A 26233-nucleotide genomic window follows, 5' to 3' on the forward strand; every position below is an offset into this window, starting at 1 on the left:
TATATGGTGACAGGTCACACCACATTCGCCTGTCGTACATTCCCAGGATGGCCAGAGCATTAGCAGCCTTTACCAACAGAGCTGACATCGAGGAAAATCTCTTTCCTGCGTTGTCCAGCCTTCTTCCTTCTCTGTCCGGGGGTGTCGTAATTGGAGCCGACTGGTTTCTTGACTTTTGCTGCGCCGCTTGTGTAATCACAGAGTCCGGTTTGGGGTGACCCAAAAGACAGGCCGGAGCATCTGCAGGCACTTTATACTTTTTATCCAGTCTTGCGAGTACTGGAGTCACTGTAGCTGGTGATTCCATAACCTTTAAGCCTTCCTCCCAAATATGACTTTCAATCGGCAAAGACCGAACAGATCTCCGATCGGTTTCTTTAAAGTTATATAAGAAACATTCAGCCTTATCCTCCGTCATGGAAAGTGCGAATCTTTTAGTGGCCCTTTCCATCAGGTTATTAAACCCCCCAATATCCTCTGGTTGGGAATCTACAGGTTTCGGTGAAGGGGACGAAGGGGAAGGAATGAGGTAATCGTCCCACTCCTTGCTAGGATTCGTAATCTCCCCATCCTCATGTTCATCATCAGTAGTGTCAGGATCCCGCTGAGGTCTTGGTGGCAGAGAATTAGGCAGAGGCTCTGGTAATATCTCTCACCTACACACCGGCGTACCAGGTACAGAGCGTGGTTTAGGTGTAACGTCAGGAATTTCCTTAGCGGCTTGCGGTGCAGGATATCTTTTTCTATAATCCTCCAGCATGGATTGAAGATCCCTCAATAAAGAAGATGGCCCACTTGTCATCTCTTCGCGTTGTTCCTGCTGGTGGTGCTGTTGGGGATGATTCTGAAAATCCTCATACTCATCTTGTGAGTCCTCCTCTTGGTACTTCACCCTCAGTTGCGATGGGCTACTAGCATATCCAAAAGTGCCACCATCATCTTCCTCCGAATTTTTCTCCTCCAGAAGGTGAGAAGGAACCAATGGCGACACCTTACTTGGAGACGTAACTTCTGGCGTTATTGTTCTTTTCCAAGCCAAAAAACGCTTCTCCAGGGTCTTTTCCCTGGTCGACGAAATCATAACCGTCGACGTTGTCGTCGGAATCACGGTCGATGCCGTAGTCGACGACGTGAGCGTAGTCATGGTCGTCAATGCCTTCGTCGACGAAGGACTCGTTGTCGATATCGTCGTCGACGGTGTAAGAGCTGACGGCGATACAGCTTTAAACTCAGCCTTTACCTCAGGTTTCGTCGACGACTATGCTTTCTTCGTCGACGCAAATTTTTTTACCTCAGAAGGTGTAGAAGATGATTTTTTATGGTAATTTTGACCCTGGGAGGAGATTTTGAAGGCTCTGAGGTAGTTTCCTTTACCTGTTTCTCCCCTGAAGCATGACCCTTCTTCTCCTTAGCTTTACCTGAAGGAGATTTTGAGGGACTGCGGCCCAAGACCCTGGTGTGGTCGTTTTAGGGGTCTTCTCCGGTCTCTCACCTGAGGTATGAGCCTGCGGAGATATGCTCCTTTTTTGAGATCTCCTGGATGAGGCAGACTCCTCACTGTCACTTGAGAGGATCTACTTCCTGGCCTTCACCTTCTGGAGCCAGAGTAGAAGCCTTCCTTCACAATCCCTAAAGGTCTTATTGGAGAAAGTGCGACAAATCTTACAATCCTTCGCTTAATGATCTGGGTAAAGACAATATATAGTCTTCATGGGGATCATCTGTATAAAGCCTTTTCTTAGAGCAGGTGGCACAAGCTCTAAATAAACTTTTCTTCTCCTTGTCTGCCATGGTAGAAGAAAGAGAGAAGCTTCCAATAACTCAATCTGGAAAAAGATAACCTCAAATCCCAGCCAAAGTGATTAGATAATGAAGATTTTGAGCAGAGCTCAAAAGAGACTCCCTAGCACAACGTGCGGTAGACAATCTGAGAGGCAAGAGGTTCTCTCAGGAGTGTTCTAGAGGGTGAGGAGAGCTGATTGGTTCAGGGAAAAGTTTGGGCCTTTTTACATAACAAAGGCTATGGGTTGCAAAAGGGAAATGGGCCTAGGCCTCTTTTCAGTTTGCTATACTGCTAAGCATTGCTTTTTTATGTACCGGAGACTCCAGTCTCGACAACAGGGAATAATTCAGGCATGTGAATCTATGAAATTTCCAATACTGGAGTAATGTGAGGTTACGTAGAGAGGGAGACTCCGCCCGGTTTGGCAACGTCAGGTATGATGCAGACGCGCCCCACGTGATCAGGACGTGGAACGCGTCAACAGGAAATATAATGCTCCCGGCTCAAACTTTACCCGAACTACACAGCGGTGAGAGGCGAGCTACAGGAGGAGCACCTCCCTTGGAATAGTAAGGAGGTTTCTTGGGAGGGCCCGTGTTGGGAGCGCTGTCTTTATTAGTTGGGATGGCTGGACAGGTTTTTCAAGCTGTTCCTTCTTTCCAATTGCCACAGATTGTGTTTACAGGGGGTCTCCCTGGCACTCCGCCAGTTAGAGTTCGACTATCTAATGAACTCGGTGAGTTGTGACCGGGTCTGGTGGCCGGGATACTACTACGAGACATATGTCAGGTCATATGTTTTTAATTTGAATGCGAGTAGGTTGCAATATGTGTGGGTGTGTGGCATTAGCTGACATGCAAAGGTAGAACAATATCCCAGATGGTATAAATTTCAAGACAATTTTCACAGTATGCAAAAAACATTACATAACTTATTGAAAGGAGACACCTATTCAGATAGTTTTTGGAAAAAATACTTTTTAGTTGTTTTATATTGAAGCAGCAATTTTTTGAGAAAAAAAGTAATCTACAGCACATATACCATACTTCAGGGTGACAACCCTAAGAGAGACTTGGTGCCCGGTATGTACAAGTGAAGGGTGGCGACTCAAGTGCAAGCGTGTGCAGCGGCGGACGGCGCAAAGTGAGCAAAGTGCAGTATATACAATAAGTGGCTCAGTAGTGACATAAAATCAGTGACAATTTACAATGCAGTCTGAAATTGCAAGAAAAACAATTGGGGTCACAATAATATGCGCCTGAAATTTGCGCTGGAGAGTCGACGACGTTTCGGTCCTTAGTCAATGTGGACCATCTTCAGGACAGGGTTGTCTCGATTGGGGTTGCTGTGGGTAGAGAAATTAATTTTAGACCACTAGAAGAAACAGTGGTAGGGGAATGGGTAGGAATAGCGGGGCATTCAGCTAGTTGGATCAGATGTGGGAGGGGGAGTAGGGAGGGGGAGGTAGGCAGATAAGGGACAGTACACTACAAGATTAATGTACAATTAAAATCAAGGGAGAGGGCAGCGGAGTACGAAAGCCACTGTGGATGGTCTCACCTGCGCGCAGAGGATCACGGCCGGGATTGAATAGAGCCGGCACGTTATATCTGATCGCCCAGGGACTGGAATTCAAAGAGAAACGGGGGGTAACTATATTGGGTACTAGTTGGAACAATCCCCATTAGATAAAAAGTGGGAAGGAGAGTACCTGAATCCTACATCTGTTGGGATCGGCGTCTCAGGAATTCAAATAATGGTGCAATCACCTGTAAAACAGGCATGGTAGTGAGGGACAGGCCGATGTTAGTTGAACCACTGCGTATGAGATACAAAAAGGTCAGTCACATGGGTACCTGTAATAAATAGTTCCCCTCTACTTTCGTCTGGGGGATTGGAAGGCTAGGAGTACTGGATGCCCGGGGACCTGTAATAAAAGCGGGTCGTCAGTCTAGTTGTATTGCAGCTTGCCGGGATTGCATAGGAAACTACAGCTAAGGGAAATACCTTTTAATTAAAAAGTTCACTCCGGGCGAATTATCGAGGAAGCGGCAGTATTGGCGAATCCCTCTCGGTGGCCAGGCTCCTGCGATAGTTAGAAACAAACAGGAACGATAATCAGGACCCGTTTAACCTAACAAATTTGGATGAGGTAGCGGCTGGATAATGTTAAAACATACCTGTGTTTTAGGGTGAAAAAACACACTAGACCCAGTTAATGAGGTCTAACATCGCTTATACACGATCCGGGCGAGTGCTTCACAGCATATCCTTAGGGGAAAGCGCCGGGGAATACGGAAGTAAAAGGGAATGGGGGGTCACGTGAACGGGACCGAGGGGCGGGACGGAAGTGATGGCATGAATGTAAAAGTTAACTCTGTGTGTTCAGGGTAGACATAGAGAACAGTTGGTCACATAGCACTAGATCACTAAGACATTTAGATAAGGTATAACATATGACAATTATTGTGGATTGAGACAAGCGTTACGTACACACAATCACAGCAAAACCTTGTGTGTCTTAATTATTGTACAGGAAATGTAACATGCAGGTAGACTTTGATAAAGACGGGGAAGCGCATTCATATTAAGAGAATAGTTAGAACAATCCAGCGTATCAGTGAGGCATCAGAAGCGCATAAATGCAAAGGCACATTTGTGTCAAGACATATATGTAAAAATTACGGAGACATCTATAGATGTAATCAGAGTATACTAGATCACAGCAGTGTTCATAAACTAATAGTGTTATTCCATTTGTCAAGGCTATTTAGCCCAGCGGCCACAGAATTACATAAGGACACCCACTTACATTCTGCTCCATTTAGTAAAGTCTTGATGTCTCCTCCACGGACAGGGAGAGAGAGTTTTTCAATCACCTGCCATCTTAGGTCAATATCTTGGTGGCCTTGCTCAAGGAAGTGTGGAACCAACGGGGCAGTGAGTACTTTACAGTTAATCCTACTTTTATGTTGGATGACCCTCTGTTTTACCATTTGCATGGTTTGCCCTATGTAGATTAATTTGCAGCGGCAGGTAATGGCATAGATAACATTATGCGTTCTGCAATTGGTATGGCTTTTCAGTTTGTAGGTTTGTTCCTGATAAAGGAACACCTTGGTGTTTTGTGTCAGTTCACAGACACTACAGTTTTGGCATCTATAGTGTGCGATCACTGGATCTAGTCCCCTTGCCGATGTAATGGTGTGTTTCTCACTGACTTGTTGTGGCCAAGTGATGGCATGTACTACATGGCTGGCGATGTTTCTGCCTCGTTGATATGAGAAAAGAGGCGGTTCAGTGAAAGGTTCATGTGCCCTGAGTATTGGGCAGTTTTTTTGATGATTTTGCTTACTTCATTACTACGTGGGCAGAATTTGGACACAAAGGGAATCCTAGTCAAAGACTTTTTGGGTTGTGGCGTGTTTCTTTCCGGGTACCTGCTGTTGCTGCTGTCCGGAGTTCCCTGGCTCTCCGTTGCTGTTGTCCGTTGGGCTCTTCCTCACCACCGCGGGACCTGCTTGTGGCGCCTAGCGCGCTCCCCTAACATCGCTGGTCTCCTCCCCCCGCTGCAGCCTCTGACCACCAGTGCTGCCGCCGAGCGGGGGAGTTGAAGACCACAAGCCCCAGAAGCCTCCGCGACTTGGACGGAAGTCGCGTCGAGGCTGAGCGCGCCAGGAGGCGCACAAAAAGGGGCATCCCTTGCTGGGGAGTGGGCGTGTTTCTTTCCGGGTACCTGCTGTTGCTGCTGTCCAGAGTTCCCTGGCTCTCCGTTGCGGTTGTCCGTTGGGCTCTTCCTCACCACCGCGGGACCTGCTTGTGGCGCCTAGCGCGCTCCCCTAACATCGCTGGTCTCCTCCCCCCGCTGCAGCCTCTGACCACCAGTGCTGCCGCTGAGCGGGGGAGTTGAAGACCACAAGCCCCAGAAGCCTCCGCGACCTGGACGGAAGTCGCGTCGAGGCTGAGCGCGCCAGGAGGCGCACAAAAAGGGGCATCCCTTGCTGGGGAGTGGGCGTGTTTCTTTCCGGGTACCTGCTGTTGCTGCTGTCCGGAGTTCCCTGGCTCTCCGTTGCTGTTGTCCGTTGGGCTCTTCCTCACCACCGCGGGACCTGCTTGTGGCGCCTAGCGCGCTCCCCTAACATCGCTGGTCTCCTCCCCCCGCTGCAGCCTCTGACCACCAGTGCTGCCGCCGAGCGGGGGAGTTGAAGACCACAAGCCCCAGAAGCCTCCGCGACCTGGACGGAAGTCGCGTCGAGGCTGAGCGCGCCAGGAGGCGCACAAAAAGGGGCATCCCTTCCCGCGTCGCGGGACGCGCGCGGGCAGGCGCCGGGCTAAGCCCGGGCAAAGGGCGGGCCCTCTTAGGCCCTCAGAGGCCCTCAGAGCCTGGCCTGGGCCAGATACCCTGCCCGTTTGTAAATAGCCAAAGGACATCGAGACTGCAAAACTGTAAGTTGGCTAAAACTTGCTGCCATATATTAGTGTGAGTACCTGAGAACCTGTTGTACTGAAATAGGTACTGGTCTTTGGCCATAATTCTTTCCTGCTGTATAGTGGGACATTTGTTGGGCTCGCCATGAATCACCCAGAGACCAGAAGCATGGCAGCCGCTGGGGCAAAGAAATTAACAGGTACCCTAGATGACTTTATAGTACGCACACACGCCCTCATTGATGAAGGGATCATACTGATGGACAGAAGGGTGTCCCAAGACTTAGCCATGGCAAAACGTTCCTCTCTGGGCCATATTGCTCAAGCTTGCACACCTAATAATGTATCCGCTTCAAAAACACTAGTAATGGTACATAAGGATCAGGGTTTTGATTTACCAGCCTCGCAGGAAGGCCTGGAGGCAACCCCAAATCTCTCCTTGTTGCTGGAAAATGGCCCAGCGGCATTTGAAAATGATATTTCAGCTAGTACCCTAATTGAAAGGGGGAGGAAGGAGGGGGCAATCCCTAAACAAAAGAGCATTAAACAAAAGTCCACTAAGACGACCACTCGAAAAGGGAAAAAACCTCAGACTATCAAAATCCACGACCCAATTCAGCTGGATCCAATATTGTCGAATGTGAACACCAACTTAGATGCTGTCTCCAATATTAATGACACCGTAGGGGGACCTCGGGTAAGCGTGGGCATAACATTAAGCCTGCCAGATGAAACCATCCTGGATAGTAGTTTGGAGGGAATCTTGGAACTAAGTGGGGTAGTTGAGAACCAAGCGGGAGGGGGAGAGGACAGTAGTAGCCTAAGCATGGCTAATAACATCTTTGCAATGCTAAAAATTCTTTTAGAACCTATTGAGGTTAGGCTACGATGTCTGGAAACAATATTGACTAACATCCATAAAGATATTAGTGCCCCTAGCTTTAATGCGAACAATAAAGTTCCACAAAAAAAAGCAACTATGAATAGACCACCCACAGTTGCAAAAAATGACGTTACTATCAATCTACCATCAAAACCTACCACCAATCCACCTCCAAAACCCACCAATAATCCACTTCCAAAACCTACACCTATACCTAAAAATTCAACCACAACTGATAAAGTAGCGCCACCCACGCAAACTCCCAAGGATAAAACTAATGTTGAAAAAAGGGAGATACGTAGAAACATACATCTACCACCAGAAGCATCTCCATACGTGGTGGTCCTTACTGGAGTCCCACAACCTGATAATCAATCACATGAAAATAATGGGGGACTTATAAATAAAACAATACACTGGCTAAACGATAATTACCCTTTGCCACCAGCCTTTAAAAGCAATATCCTTATGGTTGAAAGGGCTCCTTGGGTGGGCTATAATAATAATAATAAAAAAAGGACACACGGTGATTGCGTGGTGATAACATTTGAGAATCCCCGCACCGCTGAATTCATTACATCGAGGCCCCCAAGAAATTATGGTTTGTCTATTGTGGCTAGGTCATTATCTTACTTTTACCCTGAGGGTGAACAACCGGATAATAGGTGGAGCTGGACCAGGGACAAACGATACCATGGTGGTAATACCGGTCAGGCTTTTGACAATAACTACCACAACACACAGTGGACTGGGAGGCATGAAGATGGTTGGAACACGGTGAAATATAAAGGGAGGCCCCCTTACTCTTATCCTCAAGGTTATGATCTAGGGTGCAAAGGCATCCCGCAATTCCCTTCGTTTTTCCCGTGTTACAACCGGTATGATTGCTTAGAAGGAGTGGATTGACTCCCCGAGACCAAGGAAGATGACTTGTTGCCTAACAACGCTTTGGGCTTGGGTTCTATAAGCTGTCTAGGGTCTGAGGAAACCTTAGAAATACAGGTGGGGGATCAGTCTATACATGGGAACCTGGTCAATAGACTAGGGGACAGTGTAGATATTTCACCTGCAGAAAAAGATTACTGTAAGGTGTTTTTTTGGAACGTGGCTGGGTTAAAACAAAAGATTACTAATCCAACCTGGGATGAGGCCATTACCGACGTGGGAATATTAGCCCTCCAAGAAACTTGGGCTACCACCCCGATACATCTTAATGGCTATAAAACACACTTCACCCCGGCGGTGGGTGGTATACATGGGAGACCTAAGGGGGGGTTGATTGTATACATATCTAATCGCCTAGTATACGATAAAATTTCTTTCTCCCCTGGATCCAGCTACTATCAAAAAATAGTAATCTACACAAGGAAGGGTCCAAAGATGGTCCTTCTTAATTTTTATAATAATTGTCCAGATAGCATGATTAAGGATGTACTTGACACATTAACTACAGAAATGCAAAATGAACTCGATAAGAGCAAGAGGGCTGAAGTTATGTTATTATGGGGGGGTGATTTTAATTGTACTCTCTGCAAAAAGGGCCAAAAGGGTATTTGTGGCTTAATGCTGGAACAAGATGTAAACCTGACGCATTTTGAACATACCCTACTAGGCGACTCACTAAATGAGATGATTTTTAACTTCAATTTTGGGTTTTCAAATGAGTTAGCACATTATACAACGCCATTTGCCCCAACATTTGTGGGGCGGGGTGCCTCATCTACTATTGATTTTAATTTATGTACACTTAGCTCTGCGAGCAGATTGATCAAAGCAAATGTCATGGATTTACCATTGAGTGATCACCTGCCACAGGTATTAAAAATGGAGAACCTATTTGTTGCAGCTGATACTAGAGAAGGTCCGGACCAAATGGTCCAGGACGTGAGGTTGGGTGCTCAAAATGGTTACAACCTTAAATGGAGCAGATTGGTCCCGGATGATTTTCTGTATAAAATATTGAGTAAATGCATGAGTAGTTTCTCGGTTTGTTTAGATGAATACGCAGAGCACTGTGATATAATAACCCATTTTAATACCATCTCTAGTACAATTAAGGAAGCTTTGTGGGTTGAAAGGAAAAACTTTTTAAAGTCCAATAGGAAATGGTTCGATAGGAACTGCACTAGAGCCTTAACAAAGCTTAGACTTGCAATTCATAAAAGACCACGGGATGTAATCCCAATTAGAATTGCTAGGAAGGACTACAACTTAGCACTGAAGGACAGGAAGGCCTCGATAAAAAGGGAGGCTTGGGACAATCTATGCGCTGCCTCAAAATCAAAGGATCCGGCTGCTTTTTGGAGGGTTATTAATACCCCCCTTTTATATGAACAAAAAGCACGCTTAGAAATTGCTATCACAGAAGATGAGTGGGTGGCTCATTTTTCTTCCCTTTATAAGGCTGTGGAACCAACCCCTGACACAGGCCAGGATGCGGGGATGTTAAAGTTAGACACTACCAGAACTTTGACTGTAACCCTTCCAGAAGTTATATCAAGTTTGAAGGCGACTAAGGGGGGCAAGGCAGCAGGGCCAGACGGCATACCAGCTGACCTCTATAAAGCTAACATCGAATTATGGGGGCCACTGCTGGTTCAGCTTTTTAATGCCGCCTTGGTAAATAGCCCAATTCCTACCTGGTTTACATCAGTAATAGTCCCAATTTTTAAGAAAGGGGACAGGCTAAGCTGTACTTGCTATAGGCCAATTTCATTATTGGACTCCTCTATAAAAATTTTGGGGAGAGTGATTTTAGCAAAACTACAGAGCTGGGCTGAGGATAATGGGGTGTTAAGTGATTTCCAATTTGGGTTCCAAAAGGGTTTGGGGACCATAGAGCAAGGTCTGAATCTTTTCACCTTGCAACAGAAATATATAAAGGTTAAAAAACAACGTCTATACCTCACTTTTGTTGATTTAACATCAGCTTTCGACTGTGTGTCACACACCAAATTATGGTCAATTATGGCCGAATTGGGGGCAGACAATGCCATTATATGTTTTCTGAGAGAGCTTTATTCTGGGGCCACTGCTAGTGTCAGATACGGAAATAATGGTGAATGCAGTAGACAATTTGGGATTGGTCGGGGTGTGCGCCAAGGGTGCGTTCTAGCCCCCTTTTTATTCCTGTTATATATAAATGGAATGGAGAAGCATCTCGTGCAGGAGGGCAGAGACATGCCTATGGTGAGAGGTAGGCCTGTCCCTGCACTGATGTACGCTGATGATGCCGTTCTGATGGCACGCACACCAATGGCTTTACAAACTTTGGTTACAGCCTTTAACACCTTCATGCTTGGTTTAGATTTGAAAATTAATTGTTCTAAAACTTTATCTATGTTCTGTGGGTCCAGAACAAGCAAGCATTTGAAGCCAATCTTTATAAATACCAATCCCTTAGAAAGGACCCCTACCTTCCCGTATCTGGGGATATTGTTCCATGAAGGTGGCTCATGGACTACAGCAATTCATGCGAGATCTCTGTTATTTTCTAAGACCATTATGGCCCTAAAATGCTTTATGAAAAAATTAGGTAAAAAACCCATAAAGGAGATTTTAACTGTTTATAATGCAACCTGTATATCTGTAGCCACTTATGGTACCGGATTATGGGGGTATTCAAATGTTAGCGTGATTCAAACCATGGAAAACAAGTTCTTATGTCACATTTTGTCCGTACCCCAAAGTACTGCAACGATGATATGCCATGCTGAATATGGTATACCCTATATTACAGATACTATTAAAATTCAGCCAGTTCTTCTTTGGCATAGGGTTTGGACAAACGAGGAATGTGCTGTCAATCGGGTCATTTTAAAGGACATCATGGCATTGGACAATATTAGCAACTTTAAATGGATAGGCTTCGTCAAAAAATTTCTTGGGAAAATAAATTGCCCCCAATACTTTGAGGACCCACAATCCATGGAATATATATCTAGAAGGGATTTGAAAAATCTATGTATGGTGTACCTCAAGGAAATGAGATATATAGAAGAGGCGAGAAAAAAGACTGTTTCTGCCCACCAGGACATTCTATGTGGAGAGAAATTGCAGCCATATCTCTCATTGTACATGTCCAACCATGAACGTTACCTCTTGACCCGTTTTAGACTGAATATTGTTTTTAGGACATTATCGTTCCCCTTGATGAATTGTTGGTCGAAGGATCTATGTCTTTGTCCATGTGATGAAGTATCCCATCAATCAGATATACACATATTATTTTTTTGTAAATTTTACACTCTTCCTCGAAAGAATCTTATCATCCCTATCCTCAAGGATTTAAATGTATATAGATGCCGCCTAGCGTTTACAGAGTGCCAGAAAATGGAAACTGTTTTTATGGTTGCCTCAATTGCAGAATTTTTAAAACTGGTTTTTAAGTGCCGTAAATTAATTCAAACGGACTGATCGTTTTTTATTGTATATATGAATTATACTTTGATGTTTTCTTTTCCTTTTGTGTTTTTAAAATAAGCTTACTTCACCTCTTGTAAACTGTATTTGTCATGCTACTTTCATGGTTATCTTGCTTTTTTAACCGAATAAAGTAATTTTGAATCTTTTGAATCTTGGGTTGTGGTAAAAGGAGCGTGTCCCTGTGGCAATACCAGGCTCGTTTCCTTGCTTGAGAGATCAGGCGTCGTGGATAGCCACTGCAAGGTATTGATAGGGTAGGGACAAAACAAATAAAAGGGCATCCAATAGCTTCTCCCATAAGGGGTCTGTGTTTTGGTCACAACTTTGTGTCTTATATTTATCTGCAGCCAAAGTCAACCCAGTGATAGTTACAAAAACAAGCTATTTTATTTATTTTAGTAATTTTCTTCAAAAATGAATAGAAGTCAATTTTTCTTCTTTTTCAAAACATATATATATATATACACACAACAAATATATGTATATATATATATATATATATATATATATATATATATATATATATATATATATATATACACACACACAACATATATACTCAATACAAACACAAAAATATATATACACTCTATTTACATTGTTCACAAACTAACATATTTTGGACCTTTATGTATCGTAGCCCTTATTTTTCAAAAGAAGGATGCTTCTAAAAATTATAAAAGGCATTCCTTTGAAACGAGATCACCCAAAATTATCGGAGCCTGGGAGGTATATTATTAAAACATGTTATTATGTACTCCTTCGAATTCAATTTTAATGTTTTTAATTCTTTGATGGTGTCTTCAAAACAAATGTTGACGCGTTTCAGCCCTGTAATTTATGGGCCTCATCAGAACTAGGGCTTTCAAGGATCCGTCGCAATGTATTTTATTGCATGTTCTAAAGATGGCGCAAATATGTAGGTATCTATACTTCCAAGAGCTGTGGACAGCTAGTACGTAAAGTAATGAAATACTAGTATTGCCTTTTTTCTAATTTCCAAACAGTCTGCGGGTTGAAAAGATTTCACCGTTCTCCCTTGCTTTAGCGTTTCTCCTTCGCGTCTGCATCTGACGTTTGCATCCATTAATAGTTGCAACACATTAGATGTACAGGTTTAGAGTTAGGCTGAATGGCAACTCATGTTTTAGAAATCTTGTACCACAGTGGTTGAGCTTAGACTGACGTTGGTTCTAGATTTAACATGTGTATTGGCACCAGATCATCCTTTTGCATGATTGGCCTCAGGGCCGCTGGAACCGGCATGGATCATGGGGTCAGAATAGAAGTCTGTAACTGAGTTGGTGCAAGCCCAGTAACATGTTCCAAGGGGACAGACAGTGCCACAGAGGGAGTCACTGGTAGTAACCTGACTAGAGACCCATATGATTCCATGGACCTGAAGGCATGCCAGAGGGACTAGAAGCACATTGAACGATAACAACATGGTCTCGATCTGCTGTGGGGCAGACAACGGCACGGGGAGCTCAGGGAGGATTGGACAAGTTGAGCACCAGGGATGATGACTAGCAAGGTGAAGGTCAGAATAATGGAACATAAAAGTAATATGAAGTGCAAAAAAACCATGACAAACCTCAACACACTTCGCTGAAATGAACCATACAGCAGAAGATATCCATTGGACTCTATTAGACAAACATACAATTCCCCATAACACCAAAGGCATAAAGATCTTTCTGGTTAAGAGGTAGCAGAAATGGATTTATCGAATCCGAAGCCATGAGGTCGGTCTTATGGATGACATTCAGTGGCATCAATTGAACAACCTCTGATGGCTTTATGCTGTTTAAACAAATGCAGTGCCAGTAAGGTGATAGAGTGGACATTTGTTTTCAGATGTACAGAGTTGACTATAAAATGCTAGACTAAAAAATAAGTGCTGGAATAACAGTGATAAAAGCATATTTGCTATGTCACTATTAGACTACTTCAAGGCTCTCTCCACACAGTGGTGTTCCACTAAGCACCAACTCACTTATGGGAGGGGTAGAACAATTCTACTTCTATGGCTGTAATTGGGATAGGTTTTGTCCTTTATGTGTGCATCACAATACACAATATAATGAAGGGGAGTTGTGGCTCCGCTGTAATTCTTTCAGGAGCGGGGCTTCGATGTCTGCCCATGAGGCGACACCACCAGTCAGCAGTGACGCACCGCAGCAGCCACCAACTGGTGACAGTCACGCCAGGCACATTACAGAAGTTCGCAATAGTTAAATTGAGGGAGGGACCATGGGTGGGTTTATTACTGCATTGAGGTTTTAAATTTTAATATTTACATTTGGCCGGGTGCCCACCTATAACATGGCAAGTATGCCAGTAACAAGAATACTAACAAAGTTAGCATTCCAGTGGCGGTCTGATCATATGACTGGACGTGTGTGTCACCGGAAGGGGGACATGGCCCACCTGAGTCAGACACATTTAACGAGAAGGAAGACAGGCACCAGCACCTGGACGAAGCAGCAAGAGGCACTACTGAGTGGCATTCTACCTTTGACAACTTGTGTACTGCATGTTAGTCAGGCTAGTCTCAGCTTGCAAAGAACAATTGATAGAACGTGAGCAGGGGGGCATGTCTGTGAGACTTTAATATTTACAAAGTATGAGCTCGGAGCAGAACAGCTTGATATGCCTGTAGAGCAAGGGAATATATCAATGCGCATATGTGTGTGTTTTTATACTACGCTACAGAGCGTGACTACAGGGAGACGCTTCCGCTTGTACTCCAGTTTCAATGAGACACATGGTGAAACTTAGTAAGACGTTTTACGTGTCCCATCTCTCTTATTTGCACTGAACCTTTATGTGTGGTTTATTAATGGTGGTGGTTTGGCCATTAAGATGAACAAATATGGGCTACGAGTGTGATCATACATGCAATACATGGATCCCATTTACGGAATGAATACCTGCACAGAGTATGGACAGGAAGCAGGCATTGTTCAGTGGGGAAATATCCCACCTATGTGACAAAAAATGCATTGTGTTGTTTGCCATTTCAGGAAATCCGAAAGTGTGTACATAGAAAGTAACACATCAGGCCACTATACTTGGATAAATATATCCTAAAAACTTCCTTTATTCATTAAGGGGAATGAAATAAGTCGGATTGCTTGTCCTGAGGAAGGCCGAACGACCCCTTGAGGGTGATGAATAACGGCTGAAACAGGTCAACCAAAAAATGAGCATTGTAGAGGGATGAAGGGGCACTAATTACCCTCTGGGTTATCCCCTTTTTTCCATTTTAATACTATCCGAGAAGTTAAAGAATGAAGACTAGTTTAGGGCATCCTTGAGATAGTTTTAATATTCTACTTTTGCAGTTCTGCTACATGGATCCAAATATTTTTGTTTGTATTGTCTTTCACCTTTTCTTTGCTTCTTCCCAGGCGTTTGCCTACACAGGGATGTTGTAGCAGCCCTATGATGAAGCATGGCATTAGCAGTTCCTATTAAATGTTACATAGATTGAAATTGCTAAAAGCAATTCCCATGCTTTTTAACTATCCTTAAGCTGCAGAATTCACTGCCTTGGCCTGCCGAGTCCGTTCTACAAAACGGACGTCAGGCACTTTTAATTTAGGCAACTGCGCCAGCGTGCATTTGTCTAGCGCCAGAACAAGCACTGAAGCATTACAAGTTAAGCAGTACGGGCTGACATGCTGCCAACCCGATTCTGCAATAAATAGGGTCCACAGGACCCACCCAGAAATGACGTTTTAAAAACGACATATTCTAAAGCAGCCCCGGGCGTTTACAGTTTCAGCCCTGTACTCCCGGGGCTGCTTGTCTATCATAGGTTGCCTTTCAGCACTGCTCCCTTTGCCATGTTGTCACAGTGACGACATGGAAAGGGAGGGGTTGGCTGCCCTCTCACCTGTTCTAAACAGATACACGGCGCATGCTTCTGCGCCTCGTGTATTCTGTTTAGAGCATTACAGCGCCAGCAGAGAGGGCCTGAGAGGTGATTTTATGACCTGCAGCTGGGCCTCGTTGAAAGAGCTGCCGTGGACTGTTGGTGTGCAGCGTCTCCGTCTACTGCAACACCGTGACTAGACTTCCTTTCTGACTCCAAACATGATGCGAGTACAGCTTGGTTTCTAAATTAGGGCACGCCTTAATTCTTTCTGCATTCTTTTATCTTTGTTGTAGCTGTAACGGAGTGCCGACAATGCGTGTATTTTTTCAATTTAAAGTATTAATTAGTGCATGGAATTTGCGAGCATTTTGTACCATAAGCCCTAGCTTGCATAGTTTATTCTCGCCAGTGCTGTGAAACAGTGTTGTAACCCGTGAGTGTGTTGGGTGCGAAATACCTACCTTGTTAATCGTTTCCTGGCTAGTTCTATGAAGCCCTGCTGCACTGGCAACACTCAAGCATTTTGTACACAAGTGCATAACTTAGCTTTTACTCGTGGGTGGCTTTACACTGATGACGCAAGGTACATTAAAATTACACCTGCGTACAAAATACTTACACATTTGTATACAACTTCTTGACCTTCACATAGTTTTTTTATAGTGTTTGTGACAAACAGGCGAAGTTGGGAGAAAACAATTTAGCACACAGTTTCCATGTGTGACTTGAATATGGTTCCGAAATATTGGTTGTTATTGCATTGATGACGTCTATTCTATACACCATATTTCAGACTGTTTTTAGTGGCATAAAACGTTTTCATAAATAACTAGTTTTAGTTGGTCATAACGTGACTACCAATTAAAAAATGGTATAACATTTCCTTATTTTTTTGCATATTCTTATTTCTGACATTCGATTATTTTCAAAACGTGCAGCCTTTGGCCCCGACTGCTCCCCCGAACACTATTTTTTAAACCCTCAGGAGAACACAGCTTTTGGCGAGGCGTCCAGTACTGATAGCAGGAAGTCTGCTGTACTCTGCTCCCTCGTGCCACTGCTACATCTGAAATATAAAACAGCTGTGCTACTCTGTCCTAACTTCTGATCTCCAAACAAAGGCAAAATAGAAGGCGTAGTTTCTTACCTGTAACTCCAGTTCTGTAGTAGGGGTATCTCTGTTATAGTCAATCTAGTGAATAGTCCCGCCCATGTGAGGGGACCCGGAGCAATCAAAAAATAATCTCTTAAACTGTCTTCTTTGCAGTCCTGCATAGACAATTAAGAGAAAATCAAAGACAAATAATGCAGCCTATAACCACAAGGCTACACTGGCCAGCAATTCAACTTAAAGTGAAAAGGATAGCCAAATAAAACCAAATTTTACGTATATTACCAAGTTTCACTCATAGAGAAACTTCCCTTCACCAAAATCCTTGAAATGATAGAGAGGAAGGGTTGGACAGACAAGTCCCCATAGGCTGCCATTGTGTGTCTGGAAAAGGGATACCGTGCATTTAAGGAACTCTCCAGAGACCCTCGGTATCCCAGGATGCACAGCCAAAGAGCTTTTACTTTCAGTTCTTTTTGACGGTGTATAAAGCAAGGCCTGTAGCATACAGTACATTATCATTTTCCCACCGGGGAGGAGGGTTGGCGCTTATGACTATAACAGAGATACCCCTACTACAGAACTGGAGTTACAGGTAAGAAACTACTCCTTCTGTAGTAGGGGATCTCTGTGTACAGTCATAATCTAGTTAATAGAATGGCAAGCCCATCCCAACAACCAATCCGGCGGTGGAGGAAAAAGACAACACCCCTACTGTGCAAACAGATTTCTCAACGAAGCCTGCCCAACCTGAGCATCTGCCCTGGCATCAGAGTCCAGACAGTAGTGCTTAGCAAAGGAATGGACCGACTTCCAAGTGGCAGCCCTGCAGATATCTGCAATGGGAACATTACGTAGCAAAGCCGTTGCGACAACGGCTTTGCTAAGTACCAGTACTAAGATACCAGGAAGACAAAGGGACGTCTTCTATCGCCCTTTTTCTTAACAGGGTATCGGCCTCCGCTTGGAGCTCGCGCAGCTGGAACTGCGAGCGAACCGGTGGAATTGCTGGAGGCGGGCTGACAAAACGAAGACTGTATCAATTGGAAACAATATTCAGCACCCACTTGTCCGGAGTAATTTTTTTTCACTCTGCCAGGTAATTTTGTATCCTTCCCCCCACCAGTGCGGGTAACGGACGAGGGGGAAGTAGCCCCATAGGGCTTAGACCCGGCCGGGCCCTTGTTCGCCGAGGACTGCTGGCCGCCTCTGCCCCTCTGATGTTTCTGGAAGGGCTGCCGCTGATACTGCTGATGCTGTTGTTGCTGCTGGCCAGCTTGACTGCCTTGACCTCGCCTCGGGGAACCATATCTCCTCTGGCAAGGCCGGAAGGACTTCTTCTGCTCCTTTGGTTGCTCCAAACCAACAGCCTTCAGAGTCTCTACTTCTGCCTTCATGCGGGCCATTTCCTCATCCGCATGTTTCCCGAAGAGGGTCGACCCTGAAAATGGCAAGTTCGCGACCCTCTGCTGCGCCTCCGGCTTAAGAGAGGTAAGGCGCAACCAGGAATGGTGCCTCAGGTTGATGCCATGGCAATACCCATGAGCGGCCAGGAGAGAGGAGTCTGCAGCCGAGCTGATGACTTGGTTGGAGACCATCATGACCCCATTCAGTATCTCCTGAAAGTCCTCTCTTCTATCCCTAGGGAGGAGTTCGATAAACTGTTGCAAGGACTCCCACAAGGAGCGGTCATAGCGTCCCAAGAGCGCTGAAGCACTCGCTGCCTTCATAGCTGTGGCAGCTGTACCACAGACTTTCCGTCCAGAGAGTCCATTTGACGGCTCTCCTTGTCCGGAGGGACCGTTGATGACGGGGCAGTGGAATGCTGCTTTTTGGCCGCTGTCACGATCACAGAATCCGGACAGGATCTGACCGCAGGAACGCCGGATCAGAATCCAGTGGCCGGTGGTACTTCTGAAGCCGAGATGGCGCTGACTTCACCGATGCCGGAGTCAGAAACAGCTCCATGGCCGGTTCCTCCAGTCCTGGTACCAAAGGCAGCAATGGGCGAGATAGATGCCTCTTGTGCAAAGTCTAACAAAACAAGGAGGTTGAAGGTGTGGGCACCGTCAGCATGATCCCCAACTTCGCTGCTCCCCCCAGCAACACATCTTGAAATGTCACGATGTCGTCCACAGGCGACACTCTCGTAGGTGGAGAGTCAGACAGTGTGGGAGAATACCTCCTGTCACTAGAAGAACCCCTATACCGGGACCGTGACCTCTCCCTCCCTCGACAGTGACGAGACCTCGTCGAGGAACAACGCTCCCTGCGAGAGCGATGACTCCCTCTGGACCTGGACCTTGACCTCCGAGGCCTCGCAGGAACCGCCGGCTTTGGAGGCGGTGGCAATGGAGGAGTGTGAACTGGAACCCCAGGCTGTGGTGGCCGGGGAAGCGGTGGAAGAGGAGGCAGGGGTGGTGGAGGCCGAGATGGAGGTGGAGGCAGAGGAGGAGGAGGTATTGTTCAATCAATCAATCAATCATAGTATTTGTATAGCGCACTACTCACCCGGAGGGGTCTCAAGGCGCTTGGGGGAAGGTGTCCGCAACTGCTCGAACAGCCAGGTCTTGAGTTGTCTCCTGAAGGCGAGGTGGTCCTGGGTCAGCCGAAGGTGGATGGGGGGGGAGTTCCATGTCTTGGCCGCCAGGTAGGAGAAGGATCTGCCTCCGGCGGTGGCTCTTCGGATGCGTGGTACGGCGGCGAGGCTGGTAGACCGTAGCTGGCGGGTGGGCGTGTAGAAGGTCAGGCGGTCGTTGAGGTACTTGGGGCCCAGGTCGTGGAGAGACTTGTGTGCGTGGGTGAGGAGCCTGAACGTGATCCTCTTGTTGTAGGCATAAGGCAGTAGTGAAGGAGGTGTAGGCGTCCTGGACCTTGAGGGCGAATAGGTCCGGGAATACTCAGAGTGAGGCAACCTATGCAACCTCCTCTTCTTCTGAGCAGGCCTCTGGGAGGATGGTCTGGACACAGACCTCTCTGCGGATGAGCGCCGGCGCGACCGGGAACTCTCCGATGAAGATGAAGGACGAACCACCAAAGCACTAGACACCGTCCTAGGCCTGGAGCGTCTCCTCAACGTCGACTTTACCTTGTCTCGACGTCGATGTTCCAGACGTCGACGAACTCTTCGACGTCAATTGTCGCCTCCTCGACGTCGACCTGCCTCTCCTTGACGGCAAACGGTGGTGTCGCCTCGACGGCGAGCGCCTTCGCCTACGGGACACATCACGACGTCTATGGTGTGTTGACACCGGTGAAGTCCTAGACGTCGACCTCGTCCGAGGTCTCGACGTCCTTCCCCGGCGACGCCGCTTCGAACCAGAGCCCTGGGTTGATGGGGAGCATATGGTAGTCATCCTTTCGACGCCGAAGCCATCAACGTCGACCGGGACCGGTGCTTTTTCTGGGCCTTTTCTTGACTGGGAAGCCCCCCAGAGGCCAACGCACGGGCAGAGGATGGAGATAGAGTCCCTTCATGCCCAGAAGTCCCACCTGGCTGTTGTCTCCTCTGCTCCAGGCCTTGGAGACGAATCTTCTCCCTGTCACGCAGGGTCCTCCTGGAGCAAGAGTGACTGATATCACAGGAGTCCGGGACATGGGAGGAAGGGAGGCAGAGTATATATACTCTGTGGGGGTCAGATTTAGCCTTCTTCCCGCCACACTCAGGGCACTTGTCGAATAAAGATGGCATATTCGACAGAAAAAGGTGGCAAAACTGGCTAAAAAGCACAGCAACTGGAAGAGGGAGACCCCAGACGTCGAGTGGAACACTCAAAACACTGGAAAAGTGACAAAAATTGAAGTAATACCCAAAAAGGTAGAGCTCAATACTCCAGGGTCCTGCTAGCAGGAGCCGGAAACAAGAACTGAAAGGAAAAGGACTTTGGCTGTGCATCCTGGGATACGAGGGTCTCTAGAGAGTTCCTTAAAGGCACGGTATCCCTTTCCCAGACACATAATGGCAGCCTATGTGGGCTTGTCTGTCCAACCCTTCCTCTCTATCATTTCAAGGATTTTGGTGAAGGGAAGTTTCTCTATGAGTGAAACTTGGTAATATACGTAAAATTTGGTTTTATTTGGCTATCCTTTTCACTTTAAGTTGAAGTGCTGGCCAGTGTAGCCTTGTGGTTATAGGTTGCATTATTTGTCTTTGATTTTCTCTTAAGTGTCCATGCAGGAATGCAAAGAAGACAGCTTAAGAGATTATTTTTTGATTGCTCCGGGGTCCCCGCACATGGGCGGGACTATTCACTAGATTAGGACTATACACAGAGATCCCCTGCTACTACAGAAGCAAACGGTACTCCTGAAGTCGAACCCTGCTGCTAGGCGACCATTAAGCTTATCTTCCCCTAGCTATATTGGCAACTAAATACATATACCAGGCAGTCTTGAGTGCATCCACGTGTATTGCAAATTAAATCACAGTGGTGGCTTGTGTCATTCATGCATAACAGTTTAGGCGCTGCCAAATTAAACAGGTTGATTCTATTTAGAACATAAAAACATGTGTCCATCTTGTAATGCGTGCCTTGCTGAAATAAATACAGAATACGTTTTGAAATTCCTGAAATGAGCTTACTGCGGTGAATGACGAATGTTTGTACCCCAGAAATGCATCAGCAGTACTGCAGGCTCTTCTGTTACAGTATATGGGACCAGGCCCAGTCTTGTTAACACAGCCAGACCCAGGCATCAGCTTTAGCAGCTAATTGAGTCTGCTCAGGCATGTAGATGTCACAGGCATATAGGGAAAGCAAGAAACAAAATGTTTAAATCGCTGTAAAAATTAGCCCCTGCAAGGTGAGCTAATGTTTACTTCAATAGGAAACCATTTTGCATCGTAATTTGTTGAGTGAGTGAGCAGTGTGCAATGGAATTGGGCTTGAAAGATAAACCTGGAGGATGTGAAAGAAATATGGTGATGCACACTTTTTAAAATTTTTTTGCATGTCACACACACATTTTACAGAATTTTAGTTTTAGAAACACGAGCACGAATGCTTGGTTATACTGAATAAGTAGTTACCTATATTGTATGACATCTCTTTATTAGTGTAATAACTGCACGTCCACAATTGCTTTAATAACCTTCCTGCTTTCTCAAGTTTGCTTAAAAATGCACCATTTGAGCACTCTTTTGTCAAATTTTTCTTGGGGGGAGAATTCCCCTCGCTCGCCACAGTGCAGTACAGCAATAGTTTTATGCCCCATCACTTTCAAATGTCACCAGGCACCACTGGTGGTTGAGAGCTTTTTAAAGAAACCTTGCATTTTTTTTTTTAAGTCTTGTGTCTGCTAATAAAGAACACTCATATTTCCTCCTTTTCCTCTGTTCGTGGGTAGAAGTGTTCATAAGTAAGGAGGATGGAAAAGGAGTTGTACCTCTCTCCAGTTCCGTATGTGTTGGAAAAATTAAGCCATATAACTGACGCACTGCAGGTGCTAAGAATTCAACTTAAAAAAGAAGCAACAAGTAAGTGAAACCAGAAGACGACAAAGGGAGTGTAGAAGAAAAAGAATAACAGGAAATTAACTAAAGCACTTTAAAATGTGTTTTACTTACAGATCCAGCATCCATCAGAAAAGCACCATCTCTACTCAATTTTTCAACAGACAACTGAAGAATAGGAGGCTGAGGTATTGTCCGGTCATTGATGTTAAGTGCTCCCTAGAGAAACCCAGGAATTGTTGTTAATATTTAAGTAGAACAACACAGAAAACAGCACTTCTCAAATCATAATAACAAAATGTAAAAATATAATTGCCTGAACAAGTTCATACAACTAGAAATGTACATGTGAAACTATCGTTAATGGACGATAAATAATAGCTAAGCATATACATTTAAACAATCAGAAGTCACTGTAGGACCAAGTTTCTTCCACTTTGATCAAGCATTACAACACTTAGTATACATCACCACTTCTCTGTTCATATACTGCTGATAAGGACTTAAAGAGTTTCAACTGTTGAACTTATGATTGAAAGACTAATAATGCTAGAATGGACTGTAGGACACCACATGGCAATTCAGTGGGCAATCTGTTGGCAAATTTATTCATATTCAGCTGCTGTTTCTTTTGTGGGAAATATATTTTTCAAGATAAAAACATTAACTATTTTCCCACACAGTGGACATTTAACCTCTTCAGCGCGGCGCGAATTTTCGCACTGTGCTGAAGGTTCTATTGAGCGGGCGGGGCCATGACGGAGTGGTTCCGTCATTAGCACAGCTCAACCGGCGCTCATGACGGAACCACTCCGTCATGAGCACAGAAGGGGTTAATTCATCCCTCCTCCACCTGCCATGCCCCATTTTTGACCTCAAAAGTCCTCATTGATTTTCTATGTAAATTGCAAAATAATTCCTACAGACCTAAAGTTTAACAAAAATATCCACTGATCTCGTTGATTTTTGTTTTTAGTGATCCTCAACAATAGCATTGACAGTACAGTTGTAATATTGTCAATATTACACCATTTACAGAGGGTCATGAGATTTATCATGCCTACAGGTACTATTTAGGCAACTTCCACGCTATCTAGTACTAGCCAAAACAAAAGGGGAGTTCAATTTGGTATTAGCACAGTTTCCCAAGAATCACAAATTTCCTTCAAGGTGGTCTATTATTCAGTTGATGATTCAGTTTGGCAATATTTCTATTTACACACAAGAGCAACTAGACTAATTGAAGAAAGAGAAATACGGATAATAAGGAGTATATAAATAAAGAAGCTAAAAGTACAATTGAACATTTTAAAACGTACTGTAAATGTGAAGGAATTTGAAATTGGAGGCTAAAAATTAAATTAGTATCTCAGATTGATTCGTGGGAGCAGTGCAGGTGCGTCAAACCTCAATTGATTTTAGAAAAGCTCCATCCTTTCTATTAAAATTAAATTTTTTAAATTATATGCGTTTGCAAATTAAATTAAATGGGTCAACATTTGTGTATTTATTTGATGAATGTTTTTTGCTGTATTTTTTGTGCATTGTTTTGTGGTTCAAATCATCGTCAGTGCTTAGGCTGGTGTCCCCCACTTCCAGTAATGACTTATTGGAGTGGGTTCCCAGGATTCCAATAATGATTCAGTGGGGGTCCCCGGATTCCAGTAATGATTAAGTGAGGGGCCCCAGAAGTCAAAAACATGGGAACCGCTGATCTATGAGACGCACATGATGGAGGTTTAAAAAACTTGCACTACTATGGAATTCAGAACATCCACAAGAAACCCAGAGGTGGGGATAGAAAACAGCATCTGCAGAGAAGAGAATCAAGATAGATTATACCGATGGGAACGGAAAAACCAGGGGGTCTAAATCTAGATGCAGAACTACATGTGCATCTTTAGACTAATCGCTGAAACTGTGAGGGATATATGGAGATCAGATTGTTTTGGGATCCTCTCAAAAGAGAAGTCTTATGGGGTTTGTGCTGGAGGATTTTTACACTACTCCAGTTATGATTTAGCATGTATAATGAAGTGTATGGTGGGATGTGTAAACAATGTTACCATCTAGATTGGGCTCTAAAAGTGGGTCAAGCATTAACTAGATATTAATAAATCGCATCAGTACTGCATAGACGATAAAGATATCTTTTTAAGTACTTAACATTTAATTGAAGATAATTTTCTTTTACTAGTTGATGCAAAAAAAGTTTTATCCTAGCATAATTAGTTTTAGTAATATATAAGCAATTGCACTTTCTTTCTCATTACGGACCGAGGTCATTAGGAAAGGCGTCTTTTAAGGGCACAGACACTTTACATCTGCAGATCAATCTGCGAAACAAATGCGGCCCTTAGAGAAATAAGAACATATAATACAGTATTATCCGACAGTGATTGTAAAAAAATGAAAGAGGGTCTGACCTGCCTAAAATTAGCTTTTTGAAGAACAGGAATAATAAAATACTTTTAGTACCTAATAAGAACTACAGAACATTAAAAAGTGCATCATGTCCTGTGGAGACTTCCCGTCGCAGCCACACAGTGAGAGGTGCTGCCCTTTATGTGGCCCACGAGGGTGGACAAGAAGGTAGTGAAAGAGGTTCAAACTAAATCTGGTCAATAAAAAGCAGTTAGGAGTGCTTTTAGACCTTAAAAGAGAGGGCTCTGTAGAGGGCACTGTTTTCAATAAGGAATACACTCGGACACTGGGCTTCCTCAGGACTACTTCTTCCCTGTCCCAAGTGCACTTTTAAAAAAAGTTATCCTTCACCCAACGCAGATCCCTCCTGCAGATTTTCTCTGGGTTCTCAAATAGGTCTAACTTTCCCATGCTACAAACAGCCTGATTCATCATTCTCCCGTTTTGCGAGCCCCTAATAGCGATTCATAAGGAATCGCTATTAAGGACTTGCAAAACGGGATTCATGTAGAAATTGCATGAAGAAATGCGATTCCTACACATTCCTTATTTGCGATTAGCAAATTGCTAATCGCAAATAAGGAATAACTCCCCATGCATTCCTATGGGCCTACATTTAGCGAATTCTTTATTAGCGATTTTTAGGGCTCGCCTGCTGATGCGCTTCAGCGCATAGCTGGCGAAGCTCTATAGGGGCTTATCCAGTGTTTATCCACTGGCGATTCCACTGGCGATTCCTTCAAGTGCATGTGCTTTTTAGGTCATTGCGCTTGCGCAAGCCCTAAAAAGCGCGTGCACAATGCCACCAGCCGCCTGCCTGCCTGCCTCGCATTACCACATCAAAGGCAGCCCTCCGAGCGCATTTCTCACCCCCTAATTATTCACGGCCGGCCGGCAGGCACATCAAAGGCTGCTGCTGCCGTGACTCGCATTTCTCCTCCCTCCTCCCCTATCACTGCCCAGGCCGGCCGTACTTTCTCTTTACAAGGGCCCCCATTCCTGAATCACTTGAAATCTCTCCACATTATTTGCATTTTGTTAATTAAAAAAATTAACTTCAACACAGCGTTGCACATTTTTCTCGACTTCGGAAGGATGAGTCCCAATCTCATTTGTACAAAGTGTTGTAATGGGATTATTGGAGAGTTAGAGAAACGTGCTCACAAGTTACATTTTTATGCATATCATCTGAGTAAATAAACAATAGCATGGTGCCGTTTGCGTCCTTGACTTGATCTGGTTTTTATTTTTATTTTGCTATTATTCTCACAAAGGCTAAGAAGGTCTGCCTACTTTAGTATTAAGTGCTATACGTCGCATAAGCAACAGCTAACCATTCACTCACCCATGCAACGCCACTCACCCACGCAACGCCACTCACCCACGCAACGCCACTCACCCACGCAACGCCACTCACCCACGCAACGCCACTCACCCACGCAACACCACTCACACACGCAACGCCACACACACACGCAACGCCACTCACACATGCAACGCCACTCACACATGCAACGCCACTCACACATGCAACGCCACTCAACCACGCAACGCCACTCACACACGCAACGCCACTCACCCACGCAACGCCACTCAGCCACGCAACGCCACTCAGCCACGCAACGCCACTCAGCCACGCAACGCAACTCAGCCACGCAACGCCACTCACACACGCAACGCCACTCACACACGCAACGCCACTCACACACGCAACGCCACACACACACGCAACGCCACACACACACGCAACGCCACACACACACGCAACGCCACTCACACACGCAACGCCACTCACACATGCAACGCCACTCACACATGCAACGCCACTCACACATGCAACGCCA

At 45.1% G+C, this 26233-nt stretch overlaps 1 protein-coding gene across 1 annotated transcript in view; it reads right to left on the bottom strand.

Annotated features, from left to right (window-relative positions):
- Positions 1 to 26233, bottom strand: part of SEC24A (SEC24 homolog A, COPII component) — a 619052-nt gene that overhangs the window by 9321 nt on the left and 583498 nt on the right. Inside the window, exon 20 of the mRNA XM_078653273.1 lies at positions 22080 to 22184. Within this exon, the coding sequence (XP_078509399.1) occupies positions 22080 to 22184 (105 nt within the window). The remainder of the gene's footprint in view (positions 1 to 22079; positions 22185 to 26233) is intronic.

The sequence above is a fragment of the Lissotriton helveticus genome, chromosome 7, assembly GCF_964261635.1.
Source record: "Lissotriton helveticus chromosome 7, aLisHel1.1, whole genome shotgun sequence".
NCBI lineage: Eukaryota > Metazoa > Chordata > Amphibia > Caudata > Salamandridae > Lissotriton > Lissotriton helveticus.